Source organism: Chelonia mydas, chromosome 5 (genome assembly GCF_015237465.2).
Source record: "Chelonia mydas isolate rCheMyd1 chromosome 5, rCheMyd1.pri.v2, whole genome shotgun sequence".
Classification (NCBI taxonomy): Eukaryota; Metazoa; Chordata; order Testudines; family Cheloniidae; genus Chelonia; species Chelonia mydas.
In genome coordinates this window covers 127,736,426-127,764,267 of record NC_051245.2, presented here as the reverse complement: position 1 = coordinate 127,764,267, position 27,842 = coordinate 127,736,426, and the positions used below count along the sequence as shown (strand labels likewise).

Below are 27,842 nucleotides of genomic sequence, written 5' to 3'. Positions count from 1 at the left end.
TTTCAAGTAGTAGTGATGTGATATAAGTCTTTAGATTTTTTTTTTTTTTTTTTTTTTTTTTTTTTTTCAGCTTTAGTGTATACATTTTGTAGTTGAAATTTATGAATGGATCATAGCATGTCCCAAAGCTTTCTATTTGAAAATGTGGTGTATAAACATTTTTGAGTGCATAAATGTGTATGTAGTTAATATTTTAACAAAGCTTTAAAAATAACCCTCAAGCTGTGTTTTCATTTATATTCTCAATTAAGGGAAACCCAGGTATTTTTCCCAGAAAGAATACCCAGTGGGTTCATTCGTTCTTTCTTTCTTTCTCTTCTGTGTCATTTTGAAATATTTGTGAAGAAAACAGTTTTTGACACTAGAAAGTTTATTTTCCCACTTAAATCTGTGAATGAATACTCTAAAGAGTTAAAAAGACCGTGATAACTTAAGGGTTCTTATTGTGACATAAGAAAGTGACAGAATTGTCTAAAAGCCTACAAGGGAAGAGTAATGGGTGGAATCGTTTGGTGATTGGAGGGAGGTGCATGTCTGGTGGGTAGAATAAACTGTCATTGAATGTTGAAGGAAGAGGAGCGAATGAAATTATGAACTGTTGGAGGGACTGGGCTTAAAATTTAGAGGCGTGGGCAGAGCATTTGATGTGGTTCTCTATAAAGCTGGCTATTTTATATATTTTTCACTCTTCACTGTATTGAACTCTAAAGGTGGTGGTTATCTTTCTGACTGTACTAAGTGTTAAAGGTACTGACAGTAACCAACCTCTGGCATTAGTGTTCACTGATCATCAAACATCAGGATGTAAATTTATCTGACTGCATGTGCCTGAAGTTGAAGAAAGTGGTAGGAAGCAAGCAATTGAGTGAACTAAAGTAATGAAAACAGATGATTTTTCACAATCATTGTGTAAACATTATCAAAAGTTAAATAGGAGTATTGAAAGGATTCTTGCTTGTCTCAAAAAGTGTAGGAAATAAGTTTCTTCAGCTCCTTCGAGATCCAATGTACCTACCACTGAATGGGATTTCATCTATTGAAGGAGAAAGTCAAAATATTCATGAGTTTGATACTGTAAGTGAGACATTGATACCATCATCTTCATTGAAATATAAGATATGATGAAACGCTTAAACACTGTTCCAGGCCACGAACAGTTTAAAGAAATGATTGAAGCACTTTCCTATGGATATACTCTTCCAGGCAGATTTAAATTCACAAGTCCACTAGTAGAATGTGGCAAGTGAAGAAATGAAGGAAAAATTAAAGGAAGTACTAAAAGAACCGCTATTCATACTAATGCATAATGTCAAACAAATGACCAGATAATGGCTACAAGTATCCATACGGGGGAAATCCATTCCTATTTAGTCCTATTGATTCTGAGTCTAAAAAGAAAACCACAGAATGCTGTTTAAGTTGTTGAAGACCTCACTTGAGAGAAAAGTCTGACAAGGAGATCTTTGCCATTTGCTTAGACGATGAAAAGCTTCTGAAGTGTCGTTGTACTAAAATTCCGATGTATAGATGTTGAGTATGCTATTGAAACCTGATTGACCATGGAGTAACACCTAACAGAGCTCTAAAACAGACTGGAAATTCAAACGTTAGTCAGCAGGCACCATCATTCTTATGGATGATAGGATTGGTTGTCCCAGTTTTCCCAGTGACTCCTGATGGAACTCCCAGGAAGAGGGTGTCTGCACTTGCAGCCGACTATGAAAAGCACGTACAAATTTGCACTGAGCATGAGAAGGACTTTGATCAACATATGGCACACATTTACACTAGTTCCTTTCTATAGACTCCTGTAATTTACAGAAGCAATTGAAGGAAATTTAGAGATTTGACAGATTACAAGCAGATGACACTCCTGATGCAGTCTGTGACTTTATCTAATTAACAACAAAAAATTGAAACCACATGGATAACATCACAAAATGCTTAGGAGAAGCTATGAAACCTTTCCATGACATAGCCAGCGTGACTAATCCCAAATACAAAGTTAGAGCTCAGAATAAGGAAGAAACTGAAAAGTGGCTGATGGAACATAATTCTGCTTTTTTTCTTCTTTCCTAGTGTTTTGAAATAGGAGATCCAGATGGCTATTGCAGATATGTTTTGTGAATATGATTTTATCAAGCTGTTGCATCAAAAAAACGTAAAATTGTGGAAGTAAAATCACAAAAGACAGAGAATGATTTAATTCAGGATTTTGTCAGTTTTTAAAAGACCTGCATTCTGGACTAACTACAGCATCACTTGGCTATAGTTTTTAGCATCTTCAGATTGTTTTAGTCAACGCTTCATTTCAGGCAGTGTTCTGAAAAAATTGTGTCTGTATTTAAAAGCACATACAAAAGATTGTACAGTAGAACCTCAGAGTTACAAACACCTCAGAAATGGAGGTTGTTCGTAACTCTGAAATGTTCATAACTGAACAAAACGTTATGGTGGTTCGCTGAAGTTTACAACTGAACATTGACTTAATACAGCTTTGAAACTTTACTACGCAGAAGAAAAATGCTGCTTTCCCTTTATTTTTTAGTAGTCTACGTTTAACACAGTACTGTACTGTATTTGCTTTTTAAATTTTTTTTCTCTCTCTCTGCTACTGCCTGGTTGTGTACTAGCGGTTCCAGATGAGTTGTGTGGTTGACTGGTCAGCTCATAACTCTGAGGTTCTACTGTAGTCTTAACTAGTTAGTAAGCTAGTGATTTGATTGTGTTCTTGTGCTTCACTTGCAGAATTCAGGCTTTTCATTTTGGACCCTATGTGCCTTTTTATGTTTGAGGCGTAAATGTGCTTAGTCCTATAATATGTTTTATTTGCATAAAACCTTCCTCGGTTTTTTTCTGGTGTTGCGTTCAGGTGGAGGACAAATAGAGACAAGCCTACTTTCTTTCAAAACGAAGTGCAATTACCGCTGTTTATGAGCAATTTTCTTTGTTTACAGGTGTCAGCTGCGATGCATGTTTAAAAGGAAATTTTCGAGGTCGCAGATACAAGTGTTTAATTTGCTACGATTACGATCTGTGTGCATCCTGTTATGAAAGTGGTGCAACGACAACAAGGCATACAACTGACCATCCAATGCAGTGCATACTAACAAGGGTAGATTTTGGTAAGTGACATCTCATTGAAATTGTGGTGGTTATTTTGAAGTATATCTAAGCATAGTATGTATTGTCATTTTCTGATTTATCAACGTGGGCTTTTGAGCAGCATCATTGAAAAACAAGTCTACAGAATTTAGCTTTTTCTTTTAAAAGCATTCTACTGAGGCTTGTTTTTGGTGGCAGCATATGAAACTTATTTCTTTAGAAAGTCTTTATTTCTGCTTTCTCTTCATTTGACTCTTAAGTTATCTGCTTAGATATTTGAATACATCTGTTAAGGACATCTGTCAGCATAAAACAAACTGAATTTTATGACAAGTTATAGCAAGGCTAAATGGAAAAGTGAATACTCTGCTGTAAAGCAGGGGTGGCCCACCTGAGCCTGAGAAGGAGCCAGAATTTATCAATGTACATTGCCAAAGAGCCACAGTAATACATCAGAAGCCCCCTCATCAGCTCCCCCAACTCCCCCGCTCCCAGCACCTTCCATCCACTGTCAGCCCCGCTGATCAGCGTCTCCCCCCCCATCAGCTCCCCCCGCTCCCAGCACCTTCCATCCACTATCAGCTCCGCTGATCAGCGTCTCCCCCGCCCTCCCCGCACCTCCCAATCAGCTGTTTCATGGCATGCAGGAGGCTCTGAGGGGGAAGGGGAAGGAGTGAGGGCATGGTAGGCTCAGGGGAGGGGGCGGGAAGGGGTGGAGTAGGGGCAGGGTCTGGGGCAGAGCCAGGGGTTGAGCAGTGAGCACCTCCTGGCATATTGGAAAGTTGGCGCCTGTAGCTCCAGCCCCGGAGTTGGTGCCTAGACAAGGAGCCACATATTAACTTCTGAAGAGCCGCATGTGGCTTCAGAGCCACAGGTTGGCCACCCCTGGCTGTAAAGTGTCACTGGCTAGAATTAATGTAGTGACAAAGATGAGATAGGAAGGGCTGTTATCTTTGGTTGTTGCTCTGGGGTTGTTAACACATCAGTGGCAATGCTAGGTTGCTCCTGAATACTGGAAAATTAACATCAGGTCCTTTTGCTTGGAATATACTTGAGTACAACTATTCTAATTAAGTACAGAACCATTAAATATAAAGATTGGCTTCCGTTCCTTTGTTTCACAATCGTGATTCCATAGCACCTGTGACAGGATCAGGCCAGATGGCTACAGGAAGAGTGGTAGAAGGCAGATATATTAGCCCCAGGTTAAGTAGGTCTCTTTTCCCTGAGTAAGGTAACAGGGAAGGTTCCAGAACAATCAGGAACTTTCTGGAAACAATTGAGGCAGACGGGCTGATTAGAACACCTCCAGCCAATCAAGAAGCTGCTAGAATCAATTAAGGCAGACTAATCAGGGCACCTGGGTTTAAAAAGGAGCTCACTTCAGTTTGTGATGCGTGCGTGGAGCTGTGAGCAAGAGGCGCAAGAAGCTGAGAGTGAGAGGGTGTACTACTGGAAGACTGAGAAGTAAAAGCATTATCAGACATCAGGAGGAAGATCCTGTGGTGAGAATAAAGAAGGTGTTGGGAGGCGGCCATGGGGAAGTAGCCCAGGGAGTTGTAGTTGTCACGCAGCTGTTACAGGAGCCACTGTAGACAGCTGCAGTCCACAGGGCCCTGGGCTGGAACCCGGAATAGAGGGTGGGCCCGGGTTCCCTCCATCCCCCCAACTCCCTACTTGATACCGGAGGAGTTGAACTGGACGGTGGGTTCCACCAGAGGGGAAGGTCTCTGGCCTGTTTCCCGATCCACTAGGTGGATCAGCAGAGACTGCGGGGATTGTTCTTCTTTCTTTCTTTCCCCATGCTGGCCAGTGATGAGGCTAACTGAGTAAACGGCAGATTTGAGCCAGGAAAGTGGCCAAACTGAGTGCTGCCGTGAACCTCTGAGGCGAGAAAATCCGCCAATAAGCGCAGGACCAACCAAGGCAGAGGAGGAACTTTGTCACAAACCATATTTGAAATGCTACAGATATGGCTAAGGAGGTACTTTCATGTTCTTTGGATTAACTTTTTCAGGCTTGTTCTAAACCTTCAGCATAAATTTTGTATAATTTGATGAAATTCCACTTGGCTGTTATCCATTATCTAAACATGAAAAATCACCCAGCAAGAAAGTAGTGGAAGCATGGTGAAAGAAGGAAAGAAAACACTCCTGTGGGGAGAAAGTTCAGCCACATTTAAAAAAAAAAAAGCCTTAGGGGCACTGAGTTCTGCTACATTTCTGCCTGCAAATGCAGCAGCATAGAAAACATTAGAAGTGAATGTCTTCGTAGCCAATGGAAGAACGTGCAGGAAATGGAAGAATAAAGGATGCTGGGGAAAATGTCTGTTGAAGAAAAGGTTACAGGGTGGTAGCCCAGCAATAAACTGGTGCCTATTTCCTGGGATCTGTGTTCAGGGACATTTGAACACAGTTGTTTTAAAAAATCAGTCACTTATTTTGACCAGGGTCCTAGTGGGGGACAGCTGAGGTCACTCAGTTAAGGTGAACTGCAAAGAACGGGGCAGAGAATCCCCAAGCCAGCACAAAACAGCTTCTTTATTACCTTCTGGTTACTCAGAAGTCCAAACTACACAGTTCCCTTAAAGTGATCCAGCCTCAGACCTCCATCCAGATACCTAAGTCAAATACGATGATGTCTGAAAATCTTATTTCATCATATAAAATAAAAGGATCGGACACATTACCTCCCAGGTTAATCAATGTTTCAAATCTTACACAAATACACACTATAGCAAATTCTTATTAACTACACTAAAATTTATTAAAAACCAACACAGAGAGAGTGTGGTTAAAAGATCAATACACATACAGACATACGCTCAATTCGTTGAGGTGCATATTCAGAGCAGAGATGGTGAGCTTTGTAGTTGCAAAGAGTTCTTTCAGAAATAGTTCATAAGCTATAGTCCAATGTCCAGATAGCCTATTCAGGGCATACCAGCATAACTGGGACGTCAGGTCTTGCGACTCAAACTTCCCCTGGTGAAGCTTAAGCAGATCTGAGGTGACAGAATCAGACCCAAGGATCTTTTATACAATTTCAGGTCTTTTGGCAAGTTGGAGTTCAAAAGATAATTAGCATGGCTTTGAAGGAGGTCCATCACCGGTACTTAGCATTTTTCATCCATAGATCTGAAAGCACTTTACAAAGGAGAAAAGTACTATAGCTGTTTTTCAGATGGGGGAACTGAAGCACAGAAATGAAGTGGTTTGACCAAGATTTCCCAACCGCCAGTGGCAGAGCTGGAAAATAAAACCCAAGTCTACTGAGTCCCTGTCTAGAGCTCTAGTCTTAGGTCACACTTCCATGTGAGATGTTCACAAGGTCTTGCACAACTTCAAACTTTTGACAGACAAGCCATACATATCATTAATGAAAAATAAAGACTTGGATACGGTGCTCTTAGATGTCAGGGATTGCTCATGCATTTGAAATTAATGTATTGCAGACTATGCACCTGACACCGTTATGGAGGAACCTTACTGATCATCCAGATTCTCCAGAGGCTCAGGATGATCTAGAAGCCCACATGAGAGGCATCAGAACTGAATAAGATAGACAGTAGTGCTGATTCACTATGTTCAAATTTATAAAGTCTGGTTGTCCTTTTTACTGTTCAGAGGTCCCACAGGTAACCTGGAACTTCTTTTCAGTGAGAGGGGAACTCTCTAAAGCTGAAGATCTGATCACCTATGGCAATTGTATTGTAGTTCTTCAGTCCTTACAGGATGACATTGGTAAGGAAGCTTGATGGACGCCAGAGCCTTAAAATGCTGAGAGCAAGTCCAGCCATCTGTGTGCTGGCCCAGCATAGGGCAAGGACTTGAAACAGAAGGTGGAATCACATAGCTCTTGAAAAAAGACCGGAAAGATACAGTTGAAAGAATCTCTTATTTCCTGAGAGGTCTCAGAAGATAACACTAGACCTGTGTAAAGGAGGAGGATGTGCATATCTAATAGTTATTGCCTATTTTTTAGATTGTAGAAATTCTGCTTCTTACTAGATCTTACAGGTCATAGAGTAGTTACAAGACATATTTTCTCATTTTGGCATTCCAGAAGAGAGAATCACCGACCATCAAGGACTTGTCTACATAGCTGTAGTGTTTCAGTGTAGACACTGTCTGTGCCAGGGGAAGGGTTCTTCATCAGCGCGTAGGTATTCCATCTCCTCAAGAGCTGGCAGCTAGGTCGATGGAAGCATTCTTCTGTCAATTTAGCTCAATCTACAACAGGGTTTAGGTCAGTTTAACTATGTTGCTCAGGAGTGTTAATTTTTCACACCCCTGAATGACATAGCTGGGTTGACCTAACCTTTTAGCCACCATTTACTAGCTCTCAATTCCAAGCTTTCAGGATGCATTGTGATTTCAAGCATGTTAATTCCACCCAACTCCCACCCCATCTAAACCCAAGGGAATGGACTTGCGGAGAGAGAGGTATAAATTCTTAATAGAATTCTACAAGAAGATCTCTCATTAACTGTGCTGGGCTGTAGGGTAACTGTCACATCAATCACAAGAGTAATCTCAGCTCGGATGCATATGGGGCAACAGATCCAAACAATCCTGCCAACCTTCGAGACAAACGTTTATGCTAAGTGTCTCTGCTTAAAGAATGTGAGGCTTAGGCCATGTCTATATGTGCAGCACTTCAGCAGCACAGCTGTGCCCATGCAGCACGTCTGGTGAAGACACTCTATGCTGTTGGCATAGTAAAACCAATTCGGGGAGCAGCAGAAGCTATGTCAGTGGGAGAAGGTCTCCTACCGACATAGCACTGTGCACATTTATGTTTCATCACACCCCTGAATGACACAAATTATGCCAGCATAGGCTGTAGTGTAGACAAAGCCTTAGAGATACAAAACTCTTAAGTCGTCTCAGGCTTCAGTGACTGGATTTCAGCGTGAAGCTTACCCAAGCTAAAACCAGAAGAACAGAAACTGATAAAACAAGAAAAATACTGAATAATACTAGCCGTTGCCAGTGGACATAGCTGTACCCAGAGACCCTCCTACACGAATGAAATTGATCGCTGATGAGTACAGAAGAAAGTAGCAACATCTTCAACTGGTTCTAAATCTAGTTGTTGGCATATGACTCTAGTAGCAGTGGTACTTGCACCAGAGCTTTAGTGAAAGGCAATAACCCTGTTAAGAACAGTCCTAAACAAGTTGAATAAGAGTCTGTTCCTTTTGGGATTTGATTATTTATATTAATCAAGTGGACAAGTCCTTCTCCAGCCACAAGATTAGATTTGGGGGTGTGGTGAATCTTCATTGCTAAATATTTTTGTTACAGATAGTGGACACACACACACACACACACACACACAAATATAATGAGGAGTAAAGATGTAAGGGCATGTACGTTTCTTCTTTAGGTCTGTAAGAGGAAGACAGACGAGGACGGGGAAGGTTTTAGCCAAAAACTCTGCTGTGAAGTAGGAAGTATGTCTTTAGGGATAACACTGCCTTATTCTAATAAAGCTAATAAAGTGTGAGAAGAAAGTTACTTTTTTGATCCTTTGGGTCAAATGTCAATGTAATAATCTGACAACTAACCTCATACTGGTATCTGTTCAGTGGCAAAATTTTAATTTACATGCGCTTTTCTTTGCAACACTCATAGAAAAATAACTAAGAAAAAGAAAATAAAATGTAAATTTCCCCTATGTCCTGTGGGTAAGTCCAGACAAAGTATTATGTTGTCTTACCGGTAGACAAAGGGAAGAAAATGTCACACTGTTTGTTTGTTTGTTTGTTTTTACATTAGTCCATTATAGCAAGACTGGTTTTGTCTAAGCAATCCTATGCTCTGTCTACATAGCAACTAGACATCTGCGGTTGGCCCATGCCAGCCAACTCAGGTTCAGGGCTTGGGCTGCGGGGCTGTTTCGCTGCAGTGTGGACTTCTGGGCTTGGGTTGGAGCCTGGGCTCTGGGACCCACCCATCTCTCACGGGAGGGCTGAGATTCATGATTGGGCTGCATTAGACAGTCTTGAAGGATGAGGGTTGGAAGCTTGGCATTCGTGCTGAATCTCTTATCTCAGTACTTTCTCCCTGTTTGTGTCAGGACATGGGATACTATTGCTGGAGTTTTCACTGTGTGGACACAGCTGTGGCATGTAGGAGAGATTTTGGTTTTTCCTAACCTCAGATAGGTCCAGATACCCAGGTCTGAGTTAGCTCAACTGAAAAGCTGGGAATTGTCACTCAATTCCCTCCCTCTTGTTTTTAAATACTTTGATTTTGAAATTTGTTTTATAGATGGCAGCTGTAACAAACAAGCATTTCTTATATCCTTATTTTTTCACTTACATCCTGCTACCTGCGGGAGGAGTTTTGCGTGGACTTCCCTTTTTTTCCACTACACTTTGCCCTTCTGATTAATTTACTGTTCATGTTTTTGTTTAATGATTTGTTGCAAGATCTGTGTACAGTGTGTTACTACTTGGGAAGTTTCTGGAACTGGATTGATAAACTGGAAGCAGCCCTTATAGATGGGTCTGACATAAAATTTGTTTGTGTGGGAGGGAGGAAAGGGAAGGAGTTCCCTGTCATTCAGTCAGTAGGTGGATATTTATCCACTGTCTGGGAAGACCTACCAAAAGTTAGAAGTAATCAAACTAGCATGTAAGGAAACAATTGTTAATGCCATCGATTTGAGCTTGTTTGATGGTATTTCAAAGTTCCTATAGGACTCCACAATATTTTGCATGTCCGCCTATTGAAGTGCTGAACCTTAAATAACATCACCGTACTCTGGTAATAGGACTAGTTAGGGAGGAAAGAAGATTACATTTGGATTTTTCTGAATTTTTTTGAAAATTGGAATCTGTCCCTTTTGTTTACTTCTTATATCTAAAATCTTTATGTAGTTTCCTAGACGTGCAAAATTATTAGGACCAAAAAGAGAACTCTGGTTTACTCTTTCACATCACTGCCCTGCAGAGTCCTGTTGTTGGAGGAGTTGCATGTCTAACCATAAAATCACTAACCATTTATAAGCAGTAGTCCAGATCCCTTGAGCTCCACATTCTGAGCACTAAGGGTATAATTACCCCCTCTGCAGCCTGAACTCCTCTCTGGCCATCTAGTGGAGTAGCCATAGAGCCAAGCTAACCATAATAGAGGTAGCTTTAGTACAAACGCAAAACATTTAGTTTAATTTTTGTAATTTTTCTACTATTTATGTCAACTTTTTGCTGTTTATGGGGTCACCTTGAACTTTACTCAAAATGGTGGCGATATTTCTCTAGTCCTGCAAAGTTCCGCAATGCAGATGAGCATAAAAACTTGCACGTGTTCTCAGAGAGCCCAGAGCCTTAAGAAGGCTCAGGGCTTTCATTCCTAGTGTTTTCTTATTCCAAAAGGAAACTTTGTGGCCTGTTCTGCATCTCTGAATATTGAACAGATTACTTCTGTTTCTGGGCACCATAATCCCTGCTTTCAGCTCTCACAATGGATATGATGAATTTTAATCTTCAAAATGCCTACTTCCTCATCTCAAAAAGGTTAAAGCACACGTACCTCAGGTTCATGGAAGGCAGCAACCACTACCAGACAGAAGTACTAACTTTTGGGTTAGAAGCAGCCTTGTACTTTGCTGTGGTTGTGCCTCATCAGCAGCATCAGGGCCTGCAGGTGGAGAGAGATCTTATGATAGTTCCCCTTGTTCCCCATTCTAACTTTCATAGGGGTCACATTAGATTTCACAAGGCTCTAGCTTGGTTGCTATGAGACAGGTTCCAAGATCTCTTCTGGTCAGTGGGTTTAGCCAGATGCAGGGTAGAAGTGAAGTTTTATTTGATACCTTGGCCTGATGGCAGTCTGTGTCTTTGACTCTTTCTGGGATGGTTGAATCTGGTGGACCAACCAAATAGTCACAGTTTGGATGTGACGGCATTTCCTCTCCAGCAAGGATAAGTCCCTGTAATGCAGAGGTGGGCAAACTGTGACCCGCGAGCCACATCTGGCCTGCAGGACCCTCCTGCCCGGCCCCTGAGCTCCTGGCCCGGGAGGCTAGCCCCTGGCCCCTCCTCTGCTGTTCCCCCCCTCCCCTGCAGGCTCAGCTCACTGTGCCACCGGCGCAATGCTCTGGGCGGTGCGGCTGTGAGCTCCTGGGGCAGCGCAGCTGCAGAGCCCGGCCTGACCCGGTGCTCTGTGCTGCGCGGTGTATGGCTGGCTCCAGCCAGGTGGCGCGGCTGTAGCGCTGCCAGCCACCAGTGCTCCAGGCAGCGCCGTAAGGGGGCAGGATAGAGGGCAGGGGGTGGATAGCAGTCAGGTTGGATAGAGGGCAGGGGAGTTCGGGGGGGTGGTCAGGGGGTGGATAGCAGTCAGGGTGGTCAGAGGGCAGGGGTCCCGGGGGGGGGCAGTCAGGAAGGAAAGAGGGTTGGATGGGCTGGTGGGGGGCAGTCAGGGGCAGGGGTTCTGGGGGCGGTCAGGGCGAAGGGGTGGCTGAATGGGGGGCAAGGGTCCCAGGGGGGCAGTCAGGAATGAGAGGAGGGGTTGGATGGGGCAGCAGGGGGCAGTCAGGGGCAGGGGTCCCAGCGGGGCAGTCAGGAAGGAGAGGAGGGGTTGGATGAGGTGGCGGGGGTTCTGGGAGCAGACAGGGAGCGGGGGTTTGGGGTGGATGGGGAAGGGGTCCCGGGGGGGCCATCAGGGAACAGGGGGGTTTGGATGGGGTAGGGGCACCCCCGGGGGTGAGAAGCAGGGGGGGTGGATGGGAGTGGGGGCTGGGCCACGCTCCCCTCCCCTAACCGGCCCTCCATACAATTTCCGAAACCTGATGCAGCCCTCAGGCCAAAAAGTTTGCCCACCCCTGCTGTAGTGTATGCTAGCAGTGAATGTTTTGAAAAGGATATCTTTCTCTTAGCCTCCTACTTAGAGCCCTATGGGAACAATGTCATGAATTAGAGAGAGACTTTTCAGGAAATAATCCAACTCTTGTTCTGCAATATGTTGCTTCCACAGAGCCTCTTTGCCTCTCCTTAGTAACTATGTGCAAATAAGACTTAATGAAACAGTCAGGAATAGAAAGACCAGTAGAGGAGGCTTCTTTTTAATGCCATAGGTCTTGAAATATTGGGCTCTAGGGCATGCAAACACCCTATAACTGCTAATTATTGTTCAAAAAAGGTTCCGTGTCTGTGGGGTTAGGTGTGTGATTCCTGCAGTGAGGCTCTGTGCATGTGCTAATTTGGAGCACAAGAGTTCCTATTGATAACAGCTTTTGAATTATTCTAAACCAGTGCTCTGTCTAGCCCCGTATCCTGTCTGATGGAGGCCAATAGCGGAAGTTTCAGAAGGTGCAAGGAATTCTGTACAAGACAGTTATGGAATAACGTGCCCACAAGGAAGTTCCTTCATAACCCCCATCATTTTGAGGTTGGCTTATGCTCTGGAGCATGAAGATTTATATTTTTTTTCCAAAACTTGTTCAGTTTTCTAATCCTTTGTTATTTAGAACTGTATATTCTTTATCCATATAAATGTCAATCACTTTTTGACTATCAACAAGCCCAAGGAAGAAGAATGGTGGAAAAGAGTTGAATCTACGTGCTCAGGAAAAATACCTCTTTTAAGCCTGCAAGTAAATTACAAGCTTTATTCATTTTATAGTCATCATAGTGAAGAAGGGATGAGTTCTTTTTTTTAGTACAGGTGGTTACATTTTCATGACAGGTTTGCAGGGGTGCATTTTAATGTAGCTGTTTGTTCAGGAGTCGAACTATATAAATTCTACAGGTGTAGGTGCTTGAAAAAGAAACTAGAACATAACAGCTTTCAAGTGTTATTTGCTTCGGTAAATAGACCAAGTTTGAGCTTTGTCTGCACTAGACTTTTTCTCTCTCCAGTTTCCCATTGTTGCAAAGGTTGGTTCATTTCCAACAGCGGTAGAAAGAGTGCCATTGTAGACAAGACACATTTAAATACTGTTTTGTGTAGATTTGCTGTGACCAAGGTATCCTCCCGGAGACCTGCCTACCCCCACATTTCTATTATAATGAAATAATATCAGGGGAAATGATTTGGGAGTGGAGTTGGGGGGACAAGTTAGGGTAGAAAGTGGCACATGAGGCACTTGCAGTTACTGGATGATGATGTTTTGTTGTATATGATAGCCTGAAATTAGCATAATCCATTTATTCCTTTGAGTGTTTAATTCGTTGAACACCTTTATAAATATCAAGTTCTCCTTATGTTTTCAGACATATAACCAAGTGCCTGAGTTAAAATGTCACTTGACCAAAGGACTAGTTTAACAGAGTTGACTGTACCATACATATTTTAACTCCAGTGTATTTAGTAATGCTTCTTCATGAATGAAGTCTACCCACTGGTTTTCTTTTCCAGATTTGTACTATGGTGGAGAAGCTTTCTCTGTAGAGCAGCCACAGTCTTTTACTTGTCCTTATTGTGGAAAAATGGGTTATACGGAAACATCTCTTCAAGAACATGTTACTTCCGAGCATGCAGAAACATCAACAGAAGTGGTAAGCAGAATCAGTATTGCTTTTGAATTATGGTGAAAACATGAGAAATTAAAGCTCAACTATGTCTTTCATTTTAGTTTGTGTATGTATTCTAAAAATGGTATGTGTGTGTACACACACAAACACTTGAGATTAGAATGTTTGTCATATTTTAAAAACAATTGGAGTGAAGTATTCTCATAAGTGATTTTACTAAACTACATATATGCAACATGATCAAGTCACCATTGCTGTTGGAACCTTAACTGTTGCATTACCCAACTTTCTTTATTTTAACCAGCCAGCTTTAATGTTGCATTAACATAGTTTTGTGTGTTTAATTTCTACATAGCTTATTTCTTTCTGAATATGAAAGGGGAAGAGAAAGTCTTTTAAAAATGTTAATATTTGTATTATTTTAGTTAAAGCTCTAAAGTTGAGGAGAATTGAGCAGTGAGTTCACATCTTTGCTGATGTCATATTGGTTGGATAGAGTTTTCTATCAAGTTTACATTATGCTACCTGTATCTTTGCAATAGAAAAGATGAACTTAACTTTTTTTAAATGAAAGCTTAGAAATTGCTGAATATTGTACAATGCAGAAAAACTCAGAAGGGAGCCTAATATTATGGAATTTACTTTTTGTGACCACAAATCTCATTCCTAATGTTGACTATATTTTTGGGGGGGCTGTGGGATGTTTTTGATGCATATTATGGGACATTTAGGACCTGCCACATGCTAATTGTCCTAACAGCACTTCTCTCAGCCCAGCCACCAAATCTGCACACTGTCTATATTCTGTAGACTGGAGTAACTATATGGTTTTTATTCTGTGGAATTGGGAGGTGGACAAGGGTTTGCACCTGACTTGTAACAGCCTATTTTAAACTACTTTTTCTCTTTTCAATGAATCTGGCATTGTTTGTTGAAATACTTCAAAAAGTTGTTCAGTTAATACTTATTAAAAGTTATCAGACACATTCTTCTGGCTGTTAAGATGGACAGTACAATTCCACAGAACCATGGAAGGGACCTCAGTAGGTCATCTAGTCCAATCCCTGCACTGAAGGCAGGACAAAGTAATAACAAGACCATTCCTGACAGGTATTTGTCTAACCTGTTCTTTTCCAGTGTCAAGTCAGTATGGCACATTTTAGATTTCTAACTCCAGAATCATCTAGGGCAATATCACAACATCCTTTCTTTTCTGAAATTCCAGGCATTACCAGAACAAGGTTATACCACCAAATGACTGCTCTTGAGATTACTATATATATGCACAGTGTCTTAAAGTGCTTCATTCTTACGAAGATAGGGTTAATGGATAGCCCACTACACTGTTTTAAAAAAACAAATGTGCAGCAGAGAGTCTCAAAGCCTAGGTCACCTGACTCAGACTCGTGCTGTGGGACTGAAAATAGCAGTGTGACTGTTTCTGTGCAGGCTCGAGCCCAGACTCTGAGACCCACCCTCCTTGTTGGCTTTCAGAGCCCAGACTTTAGCCCAAGCAGGAACATCTACACTGCTAATTTTAGCTCTGTAGTGTGAGCCTAAGTCAGTTGACCTGGGCTCTGAGACTTGCTGCTGAGGTTGTGTGGGGCTGTTTTTTTCCCCCCAGTGTAGATGTAGCCAGTGTGGCCTTCCCTTCAAGGAAGGGTAGCTGGATCCTGCTGAGGAACTTTGGATTTGACTATCACTTGTTCAATGGTCCATAAAATTAAAATACTATGGTATATTGGTCCTGTAAGGTGGGTGTTGCTTTTTCTCTATCATTGATCACTTGATTTCCTGTTCATTTCAATAGTAGTAATCAGTTCACAGCAGGTAGGGGCTGGTCTGTACTACAGAGTTAGGTCAGCTTAACTACATCGCTCAGGACTGTGAAGTCCCGGTGTACACACTGCTAAGTCAAGGGAAGAATTCTATGATCAACCTACCTCTCAGAGAGGTGGATTTACTACTAATCGCTGCCACTGTGCCAGTCTAGCATTTCTAGTGTAGGCCTACCCTGTGGTATTCAACTGCACATTATACAGTAGAGTTCTGGAAGACCTATTTTGCTTCTGCTGTTTGTTGGCAAGTAACTGATAACCAAGCCTTCGTAGCTAGGTGTGATTATTGCCTGTGGTGGAAGATGTTACCGTCTCTGAAACTTTTTCTGAACATGGGAAATACCCCTCTTTACTATGTCTAGGAAGGCTTGGATCTGTTCAAGAACACTTTGCAATCTGTCTTTGATGCCTTATAAATGCTTTGTTCTTGATGTTGGTCTGAAACTAATGATTATACACCTCAGCTATTTAGGAACTGATGAGCTCTAAATTATTTTTGTCTTAGAAAAGTCCACAGCTCTTCACTACCTGATTTAAACAAAATTGCATACTAGACAATTTTTGGAACTCAGTTCTTAAGCTATTCTAGGTTAAGTTCGCCCAGGAATCAAACCGTTCAAGAAATCTTCAGGTTTGGATGCTTTTTATGCTTCAGGAATATGTGGGACATTGAGTGAATGTATTTGTTGCTCCGTTTTATCTTTGTTTGTTATTGGTTAATGTAATCCATTTCAAGTTTCATATTTTTATATGGGACCTAATGTATGATAGAGAAATAACTCTCATCATTTCAGATTTCCTCCTCCCTTTTGACTCCTTTATTTTATTTTAGTTTTTCGTATTTCAAAGAAGAATGTAACATATTTGACCTTTGGTGGATTTAAGAGTTAGAATGTGGGCGTTGATTCTGTTTAGACCTAGACACTGGTATCAAGTGCAGATGAACATCACTTTCTTCTTCCTGCTTTCCCCGCCCCCACCAAGGGCTGGTCTCTTTTAGGTAATTTCAGGTTTAACTGTAATTGCTACATTTAAATAAAGTGATTTGCAGTAAAACCCCTAAATTTAGATGCGTTTTTGTCATTGGTGTGGTAATGTAATTCTGATTCATGCCACTTGATGTCAGTGAAACTTTGCAGATATAGACTATTGTGTGATTCTGAGTTTCTCCAATTGGCACATTTTGGTCTTCAGCTATGTTTAAAAATGTCTTTTTTTTCATTTGCACTTAAGGCCAAAGTTTGTAGTATTGAGCAGCTGCCTCTGTTGATTTTGGTGGGAGTTATGGTGCTCCACCTGTTGGAAAAGGGAACCCTTGTTCTTTATTTGCAGATCAGTCTCCAGTATTTTTATACCCATATCTTTGTTCCTAGCTTGTGGTGGTGAAGGATATTTTCATCCATAGTACTTTATTCATAGCACTGGTGCACATTTGTATGATGTGTTAGTAAAGAGCTGAATTTAGCATTGGCTATAAAGTCTCTTATAGGTACATATAAAACTTTGTTTCAATATTGTGGTGTTGCTGCAGTTGAGCAAAGAATATAAGCACATGACTCAGGAGAAAGTCATTCAGGTTTATAATCGCTTTATGAGCCCATGTTTTGAAACAATTATCCTTGCTTAGATGCTGATATTAAGCAAGTACTTACAATAGCAGTGGTAATCAAAATACGCTTGTGTATATATAAAAGCTTTCTGACTTTCAGCCAGATTTGCAGGGCTAATTGTGGGTTGTTTTTACCTGTATCTGGTAATTCTTATTTTAGGCAGCAAGTTAAAGAACTCAGTTCAACGGAATAAATCTGATCCAGTTCAAACATTGCCATGTTAATGTGTATGACAGGCTAGAAAACCGAAGTTTTTTGCCTTTCCTTATATGCAGCGATTGCATAGTTGGAAGTTTCCAGTTCAGAAGGGCAACACACACCCAATTTCCTTGGACATTTGTAGTATTGTAATAATTGGTGGTATTACCCCTTGATATTTAAACTTAGTAGTGAGGCTGGCTGGAAAACAAGAGTTCTGTTTCATGAAAAATGTTCAGAGTTTCAGAATTTGTTTTCATTCCAATGTGGAGCAAAACCAACATCTTTCAAGTTGTTTTCCCCTCTCCCGCCCCGCCCCCCCGCCCCCCCCCCCCCCCCCCCCGGAAAAAAAAACCATGGACCCCCCACCTCCCAACTGGAATAACCAATAGTCAGAGTGCTCACCAGGGATGTGAGAGACCTAGGTTCAAGTGCCCTTCTCTGTCTGATTCAGAGCGGGGACATGAACCTGGATCTCCCACATCCCAGATGAGTGCCCAAAGCACCAGGCTAGCAGCTATTCTGGGCTCGCGCTCTCTCTCTCACCAAAAATTCCATCCTCGATCTTCCCAACACAACCTTTGTCAAAGCTGATGCATTTTTATGAATCAGCATTTTCTGAGCACCCTTCTCGCACAAAAAAAAAATGTTGAAAAATTCTTGACCTGCTCTGCTTATTATGTGCTCATTGTACTTGAAAAATATATGGTAGTATCTTTGTAATGTATTTTCAAAATTTAGACTGCACAGCTTCCCAAAATAAGGAACAGATTTTATACCTGTGGTACAAAGTTTTGGTGAGAAGTTAAATCTATTCGTGGTTGCCAATTTTAATTTCTACAATAGATGAAGACAATTAAAGGGCAGTGGTCAGAAATTGAATGGCTAGTGCATATACTAAAGGGCAGGCTTGTTTGGTCCCTCTTCCAAGTTCAAAGGACTCTGACTGGTACGTTAACCATTATTGTTGCTGATGGAGTTTCATAAAATAGACTGGTCCATGTGTAAAGACGAGTTCTGACTGGAGCTCAAGGGTTGCACATAACCTGATTTATTAGGTTGCTCGTGGTACGAAACCTGTCCCTTGGTAGATAAGCTCTCACTGTGACTGAATCTAGGGTGGCCACTAAGAAGTCTGTTGTCTGTATCCGAGTGAGGACAGACTTTTCCAAGTTCACTCTTATTCCTAGGGAAGAAAGTAGTTGAAGCATTGATGAGGTCAGCTTGTGGGCTTCCAGGTGTGTCTTGGCAACAAGTAGGGGAAAACAGTGAAGCCATTCCATCTGAAATAAGCTGCTGCTACCAGAAAGACTTTGGTAAAGGCTCTGGGTACAGTAGCATGGCTAAATGGGTGCATCCTGCATTGAAAGTGGATGGTGCCCATCGCAGAGCTCTGAGTAAATGCCTGTGGGTGGAGCGAATATAAAGTAAATCCTACAAAAAGTGGAAACTAGGTCAAATTACAATGGATGAATATAAACAAATAACACAAGTATGTAGGGACAAAATTAGAAAGGCCAAGGAACAAAAGGAGATCAAACTAACTAGAGACATAAATGGTAACAAGAAAACATTCTATGAGTACACTAGAAGCAAGAGGAAGACCCAAGGACAGGGTAGGCCCGTTACTCAATGGGGTGGGGCCTGGGGGGAACAGTAACAGAAAATGTGGAAATGGCAGAGGTGCTTAATGACTTCTTTATTTCGGTTTTCATCATGAAGGTTGGTGGTGATTGGACCTCTAACATAGTGAATGCCAGTGAAAATGAGGTAGGATCAGAGGGAAAGGGTAGAAAGGATCAGAGGTAGGATCAAATAGGGAAAGAACAAGTTAAAAATTACTTAGGCAAATTAGATATCTTCAAGTCACCAGGGCCTGATGAAATGCATCCTGGAATACTCAAGGAGTTGACTGAGGAGATAGCCATTAGTGATTATCTTTGAAAAGTCATGGAAGACGGGAGAGATTCCAGAAGGCTGGAAAAGGGCAAATATAGTGCCCATCTATAAAAAGGGAAATAAAGACAACCTGGGGAATTACAGACCAGTCAGCTTAACTTCAGTACCCAGAAAGATAATGGAGCAAATAATTAAGCAATCAATTTGCAAACATCTAGAAGATAATAAGGTGATAAGTAACAGTTAGCATGGATTTTTCAAGAACAAATCATGTCAAACCCACTTGATACCTTTCTTTGACAGGGTAACAAGCCTTGTGGATGGGGGGAAGCGGTAGATGTGGTATATCTTGACTTCAGTAAAGCTTTTGATAGTCTCACATGAACTTCTCATAAACAAACTAGGGAAATGCAACCTAGATGGAGCTACTATAAGATGGGTGCAAAACCGGTTGGAAAACCATTCCCAGAGAGTACTTATCAGTGGTTCACAGTCATGCTGGAAGGACATAACGAGTGAGGTCCTGCAGGGATCAGTTCTGGGTCTGGTTCAGTTCAATATCTTCATCCATGATTTCGGGAGTACTTTGGAGGATAGAATTAAAATTCAAAATTATCTGGACAAACTGGAGAAATGGTCTGAAGTAAATAGAATGAAATTCAATAAGGACAAATGCAAAGTACTCCTCCACTTAGGAAGGAAGAATCAGTTGCACGCATACAAAATGGGAAATGACTGCCTAGGAAGGAGCACTGCTTAAAGGGATCTGGGGGTCATAGTGGATCACAAACTGTATGAGTCAACAGTGTAACACTGTTGCAAAAAAACAAAAAATGCTAACTTTATTCTGGGATGTATTAGCAGGAGTGTTGTAGGTAAGACACAAGAAGTAATTCTTCCGCTCTACTCTGTGCTGATTAGGCCTCAACTGCAGTATTGTGTCCAGTTTTGGGCACCACATTTCAGGAAGGATGTGGACAAATTGGAGGAAGTCCAGAGAAGAGCAACAAAAATGATTCAAGGTCTAGAAAACATAACCTATGAGGGAAGATTGAAAAAACTGGGTTTGCTTAGTCTGGAGAAGAGAAGACTGAGAGGGGCCATAACAGTTTTCAAATACATAAGAGGTTGTTACAAGGAGGAGGGAGAAGAATTGTTCTTCTTAACCTCTGAGGATAGGACAAGAAGCAATGGGCTTAAATTGCAGCGAGGGATGTTTAGGTTAGACATTAGGAAAAACTTCCTGTCAGGGTGGCTAAGCACTGGAATAAATTGCCTAGGGAGGTTGTAGAATCTCCATCATTGGAGGTTTTTAAGAGCAGGTTAGACAAACACCTGTCAGGGATGGTCTACTTAATACTTAGTCCTGCCATGAGTGCAGGGGACTGGACTAAATGACCTCTCAATGTCCCTTCCAGTCCTGTGATTCATATTGAGAGCTATAAACCATGTGTCTTTCTCCAGGGATGCGATTATTGAAGAGTGACAATGCAAAATCACATTTTGCAAATAAAGTGGTTGAGATTGTGGAGATCAAGGATAGGTCTCTAATCTCCCATCTTCTTGAGGACTAGGAAGCATGAAGAGTAAAAACCTTTCCCTTGGTGTTGAAGATATACGTGCTCCATTGCGCCTTGCTGAAGAGTTCCAGGGGATTCCTGCTCTTCAGCTATCCTGTTACCCTGCCCCCTCCCCCTTCCCGCCGCCCCTTTTACTACTTGTAAAAATAGTCGGTCTGCATAATTACAGTCAAACTACTGGGGCAGCTTCATGCTGTTTTTATTGAAGCAGTTTTGTATTTTCCAAAGTAGTTTTTGTTTAAACCCCCTCTCTCCCCTTCTCCTGTGTTGTTCCCCCTTCCCCCCATTAATTGTGCTTTCCGGAGCACAGCCACTTATGCAACAGCATGAAGGTGAGCAATCCAGTCTAGACATAAGCTGGTTGATATATGCAGCCCAAAAGCAAAGCTCTGATTTAAAGCCCTGGAAACAGTCAACTTAAATTTATTATTTTTAAATTGTTTTTTAGAATCCCTGCACTAGGAGCAATTTTATCTGGTCTATTTTTAAATCTTTATTTTCCTCTTAAATGTATGCATTAAGCAGGTGTAAAACATGAGACTGATGATTTAAGTAAAACATGAGACTGATGATTTAAGGTGACCTGCAAAGGCGTAAAAGTGGACTTGTGCCAGTTGTATGTATGAGGCCTGCATCGTGGTTTTTGTTTCTCATGATTTCCATGAGAAACTCAGGTCTGCCTTAGAATGTTTTGAGTCTGTCTACACTTGACTACTTTCTACCTAAAATTTCCCACGGTTGCTAACACCATTGATGCACCACCCTTGGTAGCAATGGTGGGAGCACTCATGTAGACAAGACATGGTATGCAGCCTGGGGTTTCCCCACCCAATCAATCACAGTAAAATACTTGTGTCTGGTGTGTGGACATGCTAATATTTCCACTGTTGCTGTAATGGTGGGGAAAAAATTGGGATAGGGGAGTCTAGAATAGATAGTTTGAAGATCCTTGGACTCTCTAAATGTTGTTATGGGAGACAGCCTGTTCAGATGCTATCAAATATTCACTTTCGGAGTAGTTCTCTTCTCAGTCTACATATAGAATGTATGTGAGAGTGTGCCTCTGGCTTTCAAGAGCAAAGAATGAACAAGATGATGTCACCATGTTTGGTGCATGTGAGCTGTTAGCAACATGTGTAAACAGACCCTCTCTATCTGCATAGAAATTAGCATATTAAGACAAATTGTAAAACCAGAGAGTTACAAATCTGATTTGAAAATAAATTTCACTTTGGGTTTCCAGGGTGTTACTAAAAACATAAGTAAGACGGGAAGACAATATTGGTTTTTAAAAAAACTAGTTAAGCTAATAGTTCTTCCTGAACACTTTTTTTAAACTGCTTTTTACCTGTGGCTACAAATATGCAGCATTAGAATTTGATTATTAAAACATAGTAATTTCTAATTGTTAAGAGATCAGCCCAGAACGATAAATGCATGTTGCTGTTTTGTGAAGTTGTTAAACTTGTTTTTCTGACTTTGTCATTTCAGATTTGTCCAATATGTGCAGCGTTACCTGGAGGGGATCCTAATCATGTCACAGATGACTTTGCAGCACATCTTACACTGGAACACAGAGCTCCTAGAGATTTAATATCCTTTCTCAAGTCAAGTAAAAAAGGCAGGATTGTATTACATATAATATTAACTACTTGTTTTAATTTTACAAGCAGGTTGTGGCATTTTAATTCCACTAGCCTCTTAGAACTGCCATTTAGTTTAGTTGTTGGAAAACCAGTATATGAAAAAATTACTGTAGAACCAAATGTCATAATTCATTGTACTACTAATAAAATACCTAAGTTGCTAGTGTTTTTGAAAACCAACAAATAGATGCAAATAAAGTTGCCTGCTGACAGTATCTGTCTAAAGCAGTGGTTTTCAACCTTTTTTATTTGTGGAGCCCTAAAAAATTTCAAATGGGGGTGCAGACCCCTTTGGAAGTCTTAGACATAGTCTGCGGACCCCCAGAGGTCTGCGTACCACATGGTGAAAACCACTGGTCCAAAGCAGTAATATAAATGCACCAGTACATTGCAGATAATTACACACCAAACATGATGAATCGGTTTATACCATAAACAATTTTTTGAGGGGTTGTTGTGGGTTGGTTTTGATGAGTGACTTTTAAAAATTTTACTTCAGCTATATATTGCCATTTTAAATGGGATACTTTCATTGATGGCATTTTTATGATAATTAGAGAAGTTAACAGGAGATTCCTTGTAACTTTGGGCTGATTTTTCATTAGCTTGGATATAGATTGTAAGGATTTATCCTGTTCTGCTGACTGAGGAGCTGAAATGGCTCTCAATACATACTGCTCTGTAGAAACGTATTATTTCTATTTATTTTCTTTTGCATCAATTAATGTGATAATTTTGTTCTAATTTAAATTTTTTGCTGGGCAACTTCCTACAGCATATTGAGAGTTCATTATAATTACTCTATACTGTGAAACCCACATAGAATAATTGCTGATAATAGGATTAAAGCATTTATAATATATTATCATAAAATGTTTCTATATCTCTCGATTAAAACGTGATTATTAAATTTCTTTTAAAGAGTGAATTTACGTCACTTATCCATTTTTCCAGGTTAGGTATTTTTTCTAAAAACTGTCAAAAGTTTCTCATTCTGAAGGAGAGTAGATGGTGTTTTGAGGTAATAGTTGAAATTCCGTTGTGATTTTATTTGATTGCCTATAATGTTAGCATTTAAATGGTCCCAGTTGCACACTGAAGTTAACTTCTTATTGTGGTGATTAAGGGATTGAATTAGAATGTACATCTTTGGTATTCTTCTTCCACACACACCCCCCTCATCCCCCCAAGCTGATCTAAAGAGTATTTGAGGCTGCCTCACATATTGATGAAACTGTTCAATTAAAGAATATTTTTTACTAGCAACGAAGAAGAGCCAAAAAAATCAGAGCTTGCTTTTAAGATACTAAGTTAAAGTTGCAGTGCTAACCATTACAAAATAAATATTTTGGTTTCTAAACTAATAGTCCATATCTGATATGGAAGGTGTTAGACATTAAGAAAATTAAAGATGGAAGCACATACTGCCTTATGATGCACTTACACCCACAACAGCTTGGGGATTATTATGGAGGCTTACTGGAGCCATTGGGTTCCCTTTCTTTATTGCTCAGTAACTAAGGGTTTGGGGGAGAGGGTCATTGAGGAGAAACATCTATTTCTTCAAGCAGTTTGCAGTGGAAAAGAGGGAGGACAGCTATCAAATTCAAGGAGCTATTAAAACACTGCTGTGTGATGTCCTGATATTACTTTGCTACACTTGTATCTGAGCATGCGCTCTTAACACCTGTGGACTCTGGGAGAGTTAAGATACAGATCTGAGCTTTAGAATGTTATCAGTTTACATCTAAGGCTAATTCCCAAAATATTGTGCCTTTTGTCACCAAAAAGCAAGCATGTGAAATCCATGGCTCCTGTTTGCACTCCGAATCCCTTATTGGACACCTGTATCATTTGGAAGATCTTTAGTATAGGGCTGTTTTTAATATAGACTTTATATGTAGTGGTTGTAGCTGTGTTGGTCCCAGGCTATTAGAGAGACAAGGTGGGTGAGGTAATATCTTTTATAGGACCAACTTCTATTGGTGAGAGAGACAAACTTTCAAGCTTACACTGAGTGTCTACACTAGAAACTTAAGTCGACCTAACATAGGTAATTACTGCAGCGGTTCGTGTCCACACTACCCGCCTTCTGTCAGTGGTGTGCATCCTCACCAGTAGCACTTCCACTGACTTAAGGGCGGGGGGGAGGGGGCTGAGAGCCTGGGCTCTCAGCTCCAAACGCAGCTCTGTGCCAGGAGCTCAATTGCCCACACCCTTCAGGCTCTCAGCTCCCCACTCCCTGCTGCAGCCAGAAAGTTTCTTGGATCAATGTTCGGTACTCAGTATCCAGAACTTGGGGATTGTAACTTCCCATGCATCTGCTGAGTACTAAATATAGCGAAACAATCAACAGAGGTTCTTAAATTATCTAGAAAACACCTTTATGATCTAGCAAATAAGAAGTCTCAGGGAGGATTCTCTGCAGACAAGGAGGAACTGATAGTGAATGTGGGAATAATAGTAAAGCTTGGTGCAAATAACTATAGAAGTCTTGAGTTCCATGTACTATGGCACTACAGGTTCTGGTTGCATAGTTAAGATTGAGTTGTTTTATACTTGACTTGTGCAAAGAATACAGTGTGCCATCCCCACAGCCCATTCTACTGGTTAAGCTCTCGCATTTAACACTCTATCACAGTTTGGTATTTTCTTAACTGTTTGGTTATGATGAGTCCAGCGGTGTTCGGCATGTGCGTAGAATGTTTCACCCAGGCCGGGGGTTGGGAGGCCCTCGCGCACGTAGATCAAACATGCACTTTACTAGCAGTTCCACTGGTGGGCTTTCATCTTCGCAGAGTTCATATTCTCCAAGCAATAGGGAAGCTATGGATCCTATAGCTGGTAAGAGTCATAATTCCTTATTTTCCCTTTAGAGTTTTTCTCCACACTCAGTGACAAAATCCAAGAGAATGGTTGCTCTGCTTGTCCATATTTACTGTGTGTGTATTTGTGTGTGCTTGTGTGCGTGAGCACGCGCTAGGACCAGAAATTCTCTCCCTTCCCCCAAATGAGAAGATTTTATTGATAGCAATGTGCCTTCTTCCAAGGTAAAGTTGAAAGTTAAAAACAGATTGTCATATGAGGTGATGGTTCCAAATCTATCAGTCTTAAAAAGTAGTTTACTAAAAGTTCAGTAACAAGCCACTGACTGAGTTGTACAGAAGGATTGAATCGAGGATCTCTGAATCTAAAAACTCTGGTCCTTTACATTCCAAAGGTCTCTGGTCCAGTCCCCTCAGACAGCCTACCTGCATGCATTGTTATATATTTTAAAAGTGAACAGTGTTTTCAGAATCCATTATCTACCTCAATGCTTCTACTGTGTATTTGTCACGTGTATAGAATTACTCATGGGGAAGATTAGGTATCTGAATCTTTACTCCACACAAAAATGGTATACTTCAGTGTTAATCAAGATTAAATGAGCTACATTTTGATATTATTGATAAACATTACGAAATGTCTTCTGTTTGCATTCAGACTGCAGACTGAATGGCAGACTTGCTCATTTTAAAATAAATTTTAAAAGATTACCAAGCACTTACAAAGATGGTCTGTTGTAATTGTAAGCATTTGTGGCAGCTTCTGGTCAAAACAGTTTGGGAGAGGAAAGTCTCTTATTTTCAAGTTCGAAATATTAATTTGTGGATTTTTAGGGTGTACATGGATACCCTTTAAGTATTATTTTTCCACTTGTATGATTCTGGGGGTGGGGAAAACTTGTCTGTAATGAGATAGTGACATACCAGGGTACAATCCAGACTAATGAGCAGCTGTGTCACCCCTGCCCTGCAGCCTTGGGTGCCTTGCTGAAGTAGCTCCCACCTGGGCTGCTCACAAACAGCCTTCCAGCATGCAAATCACACCCTGAGTGTCTGTGTGTAACTGCAGCCTGCCAGCTACACTTGGGTTACACTCTGGCTCTTCCCAGCCTGGGTTATCATTACAGGGTTGACCCCAACACACCCCCAGTCTTAGATTTTCCTTCCAGAGATGTATGTTCCTCTCCTGGACAATACAGTAAAGAAAGATGGAAGAAAATTGACCTGTAATATGAAAGGGCATTAGAAGTTACTTGGGGGGAAAAAACAAAAAACCTGAAATGCAGTTATTCTGTCTCAAGAATTAAGGGCTTTGTTTTTGTAACCACATTTCCATAGCAAAATGGGTAAATTTAAAAATAGCAATGTTAAAATTAAGTGAATCGAGTCCAGGATTTAATTGCTTGGAGCCACCCTCATGAGTTTGGAGAGTCCCCTTGTTTCAATCATGCCACTTGCTTCCAACTTCCAAAACCTTTCTGGGACTAATACAAATGTATAAACATTTCAGAGGGATAATTGTTTGCAAAAGACAAAATTTCCCCTCCTCCCTCCCCAAACAAAACACAACAAATTAACGCTTCCCACAAGCTTTTTGAATGCAGATAGGTCCTACCATAACATATGGGCAGTATTTCTTCTTACACTGTTTATTTTTGAAATACTTTTTCGTACAGGCAAAACTCACCACAGTTCCCACTCTGATCCCCCTAAAACTGAACAATTCTATATTAGCCCTGTCCAAAGCCAGACATGTCTTTATCTAGGCAGATCTTTACTGCCCTTGTAGCAGTAGGCATCTTTATTAGGCCAGTATGAGGGAAGTCATACTAAGACCTGCCAGGCAAATGTAAGTATATTATTTATCCAAATTCAGGGAAAACTAGTTTACTGTCTATCTTGTGAACCCAACAGAAATTACACAATGTACAGTATGGTGGAAATCTATGTTCTGAATTGAATATTCCCCAAAACTAATTGACAGAAGTGTCAGTAGTGTCATTTTTCTTTTCTACAGCACACCTTCCCTTGTGTATAGCATGGAGATAGTGTGCCGGGGGGCGGGAGGAGAGCACCTATGAAAAGACAAAATGGAAATGGTTGCTGAGGCAACAGCCATTTTGCCTAGAAGATAACACTTTAGGGAGCTAGCAACTGAAGATATCACCTTGTAGTCAATCCAGTCTAGGAGATGCCCTTTCTTTTTACTGTTCAAACGATTCAGACTGAATTGCTTCATCCTAGTAAAGAAATGAATAGTATAAATGATGCTTTGATCTTGGGGAATGGAATGTGTCTTAAGTGTTTTGTAAAGCACTATGTGCCCATCTGGCAGTCTGAGCTAGATTGGGGTGGGCAAACTTTTTGGCCTGAGGACCGCATTAGGGTTGCAAAACTGTATGGAGGGCTGGGTAGGGAAGGCTGTGCCCCTGAAACAGCCTGGCACTGCCCCCCTCAGAACCCCCGACCCATCCAACCCCCCCAGCTCCTTGTTCCCTGACCGTCCACTCCTGGGACCCCCTGCCCCTAACACCTCCCCCAGCACCCCCCTCGATCCAGGCCCCTCGGGACTCCCATGCCTATCCACCCCCCCCTGCTCCCTGTCCCCTGACCGCCCTCCCCCCCCCCCCCCCCCCCCAGAACCTCCTCCCCAACCAA

At 41.3% G+C, this 27,842-nt stretch overlaps 2 protein-coding genes across 6 annotated transcripts in view; one reads left to right on the top strand and one right to left on the bottom strand.

The window, feature by feature from the left end:
- The window catches only part of HOOK3 (hook microtubule tethering protein 3), a 192,917-nt gene that overhangs the window by 167 nt on the left and 164,908 nt on the right, over positions 1–27,842 (bottom strand). The gene's annotated exons all lie outside the window — the stretch shown is intronic.
- The window catches only part of KCMF1 (potassium channel modulatory factor 1), a 65,388-nt gene that overhangs the window by 29,388 nt on the left and 8,158 nt on the right, over positions 1–27,842 (top strand). For all 5 annotated transcript variants that reach the window (XM_043546665.1, XM_043546663.1, XM_037902300.2 and 2 more), the window contains 4 exons: positions 2,958–3,125; positions 13,473–13,612; positions 22,205–22,306; positions 25,029–25,203. In XM_043546665.1, the coding sequence (XP_043402600.1) occupies positions 2,958–3,125; positions 13,473–13,612; positions 22,205–22,306; positions 25,029–25,203 (585 nt within the window). The remainder of the gene's footprint in view (positions 1–2,957; positions 3,126–13,472; positions 13,613–22,204; positions 22,307–25,028; positions 25,204–27,842) is intronic.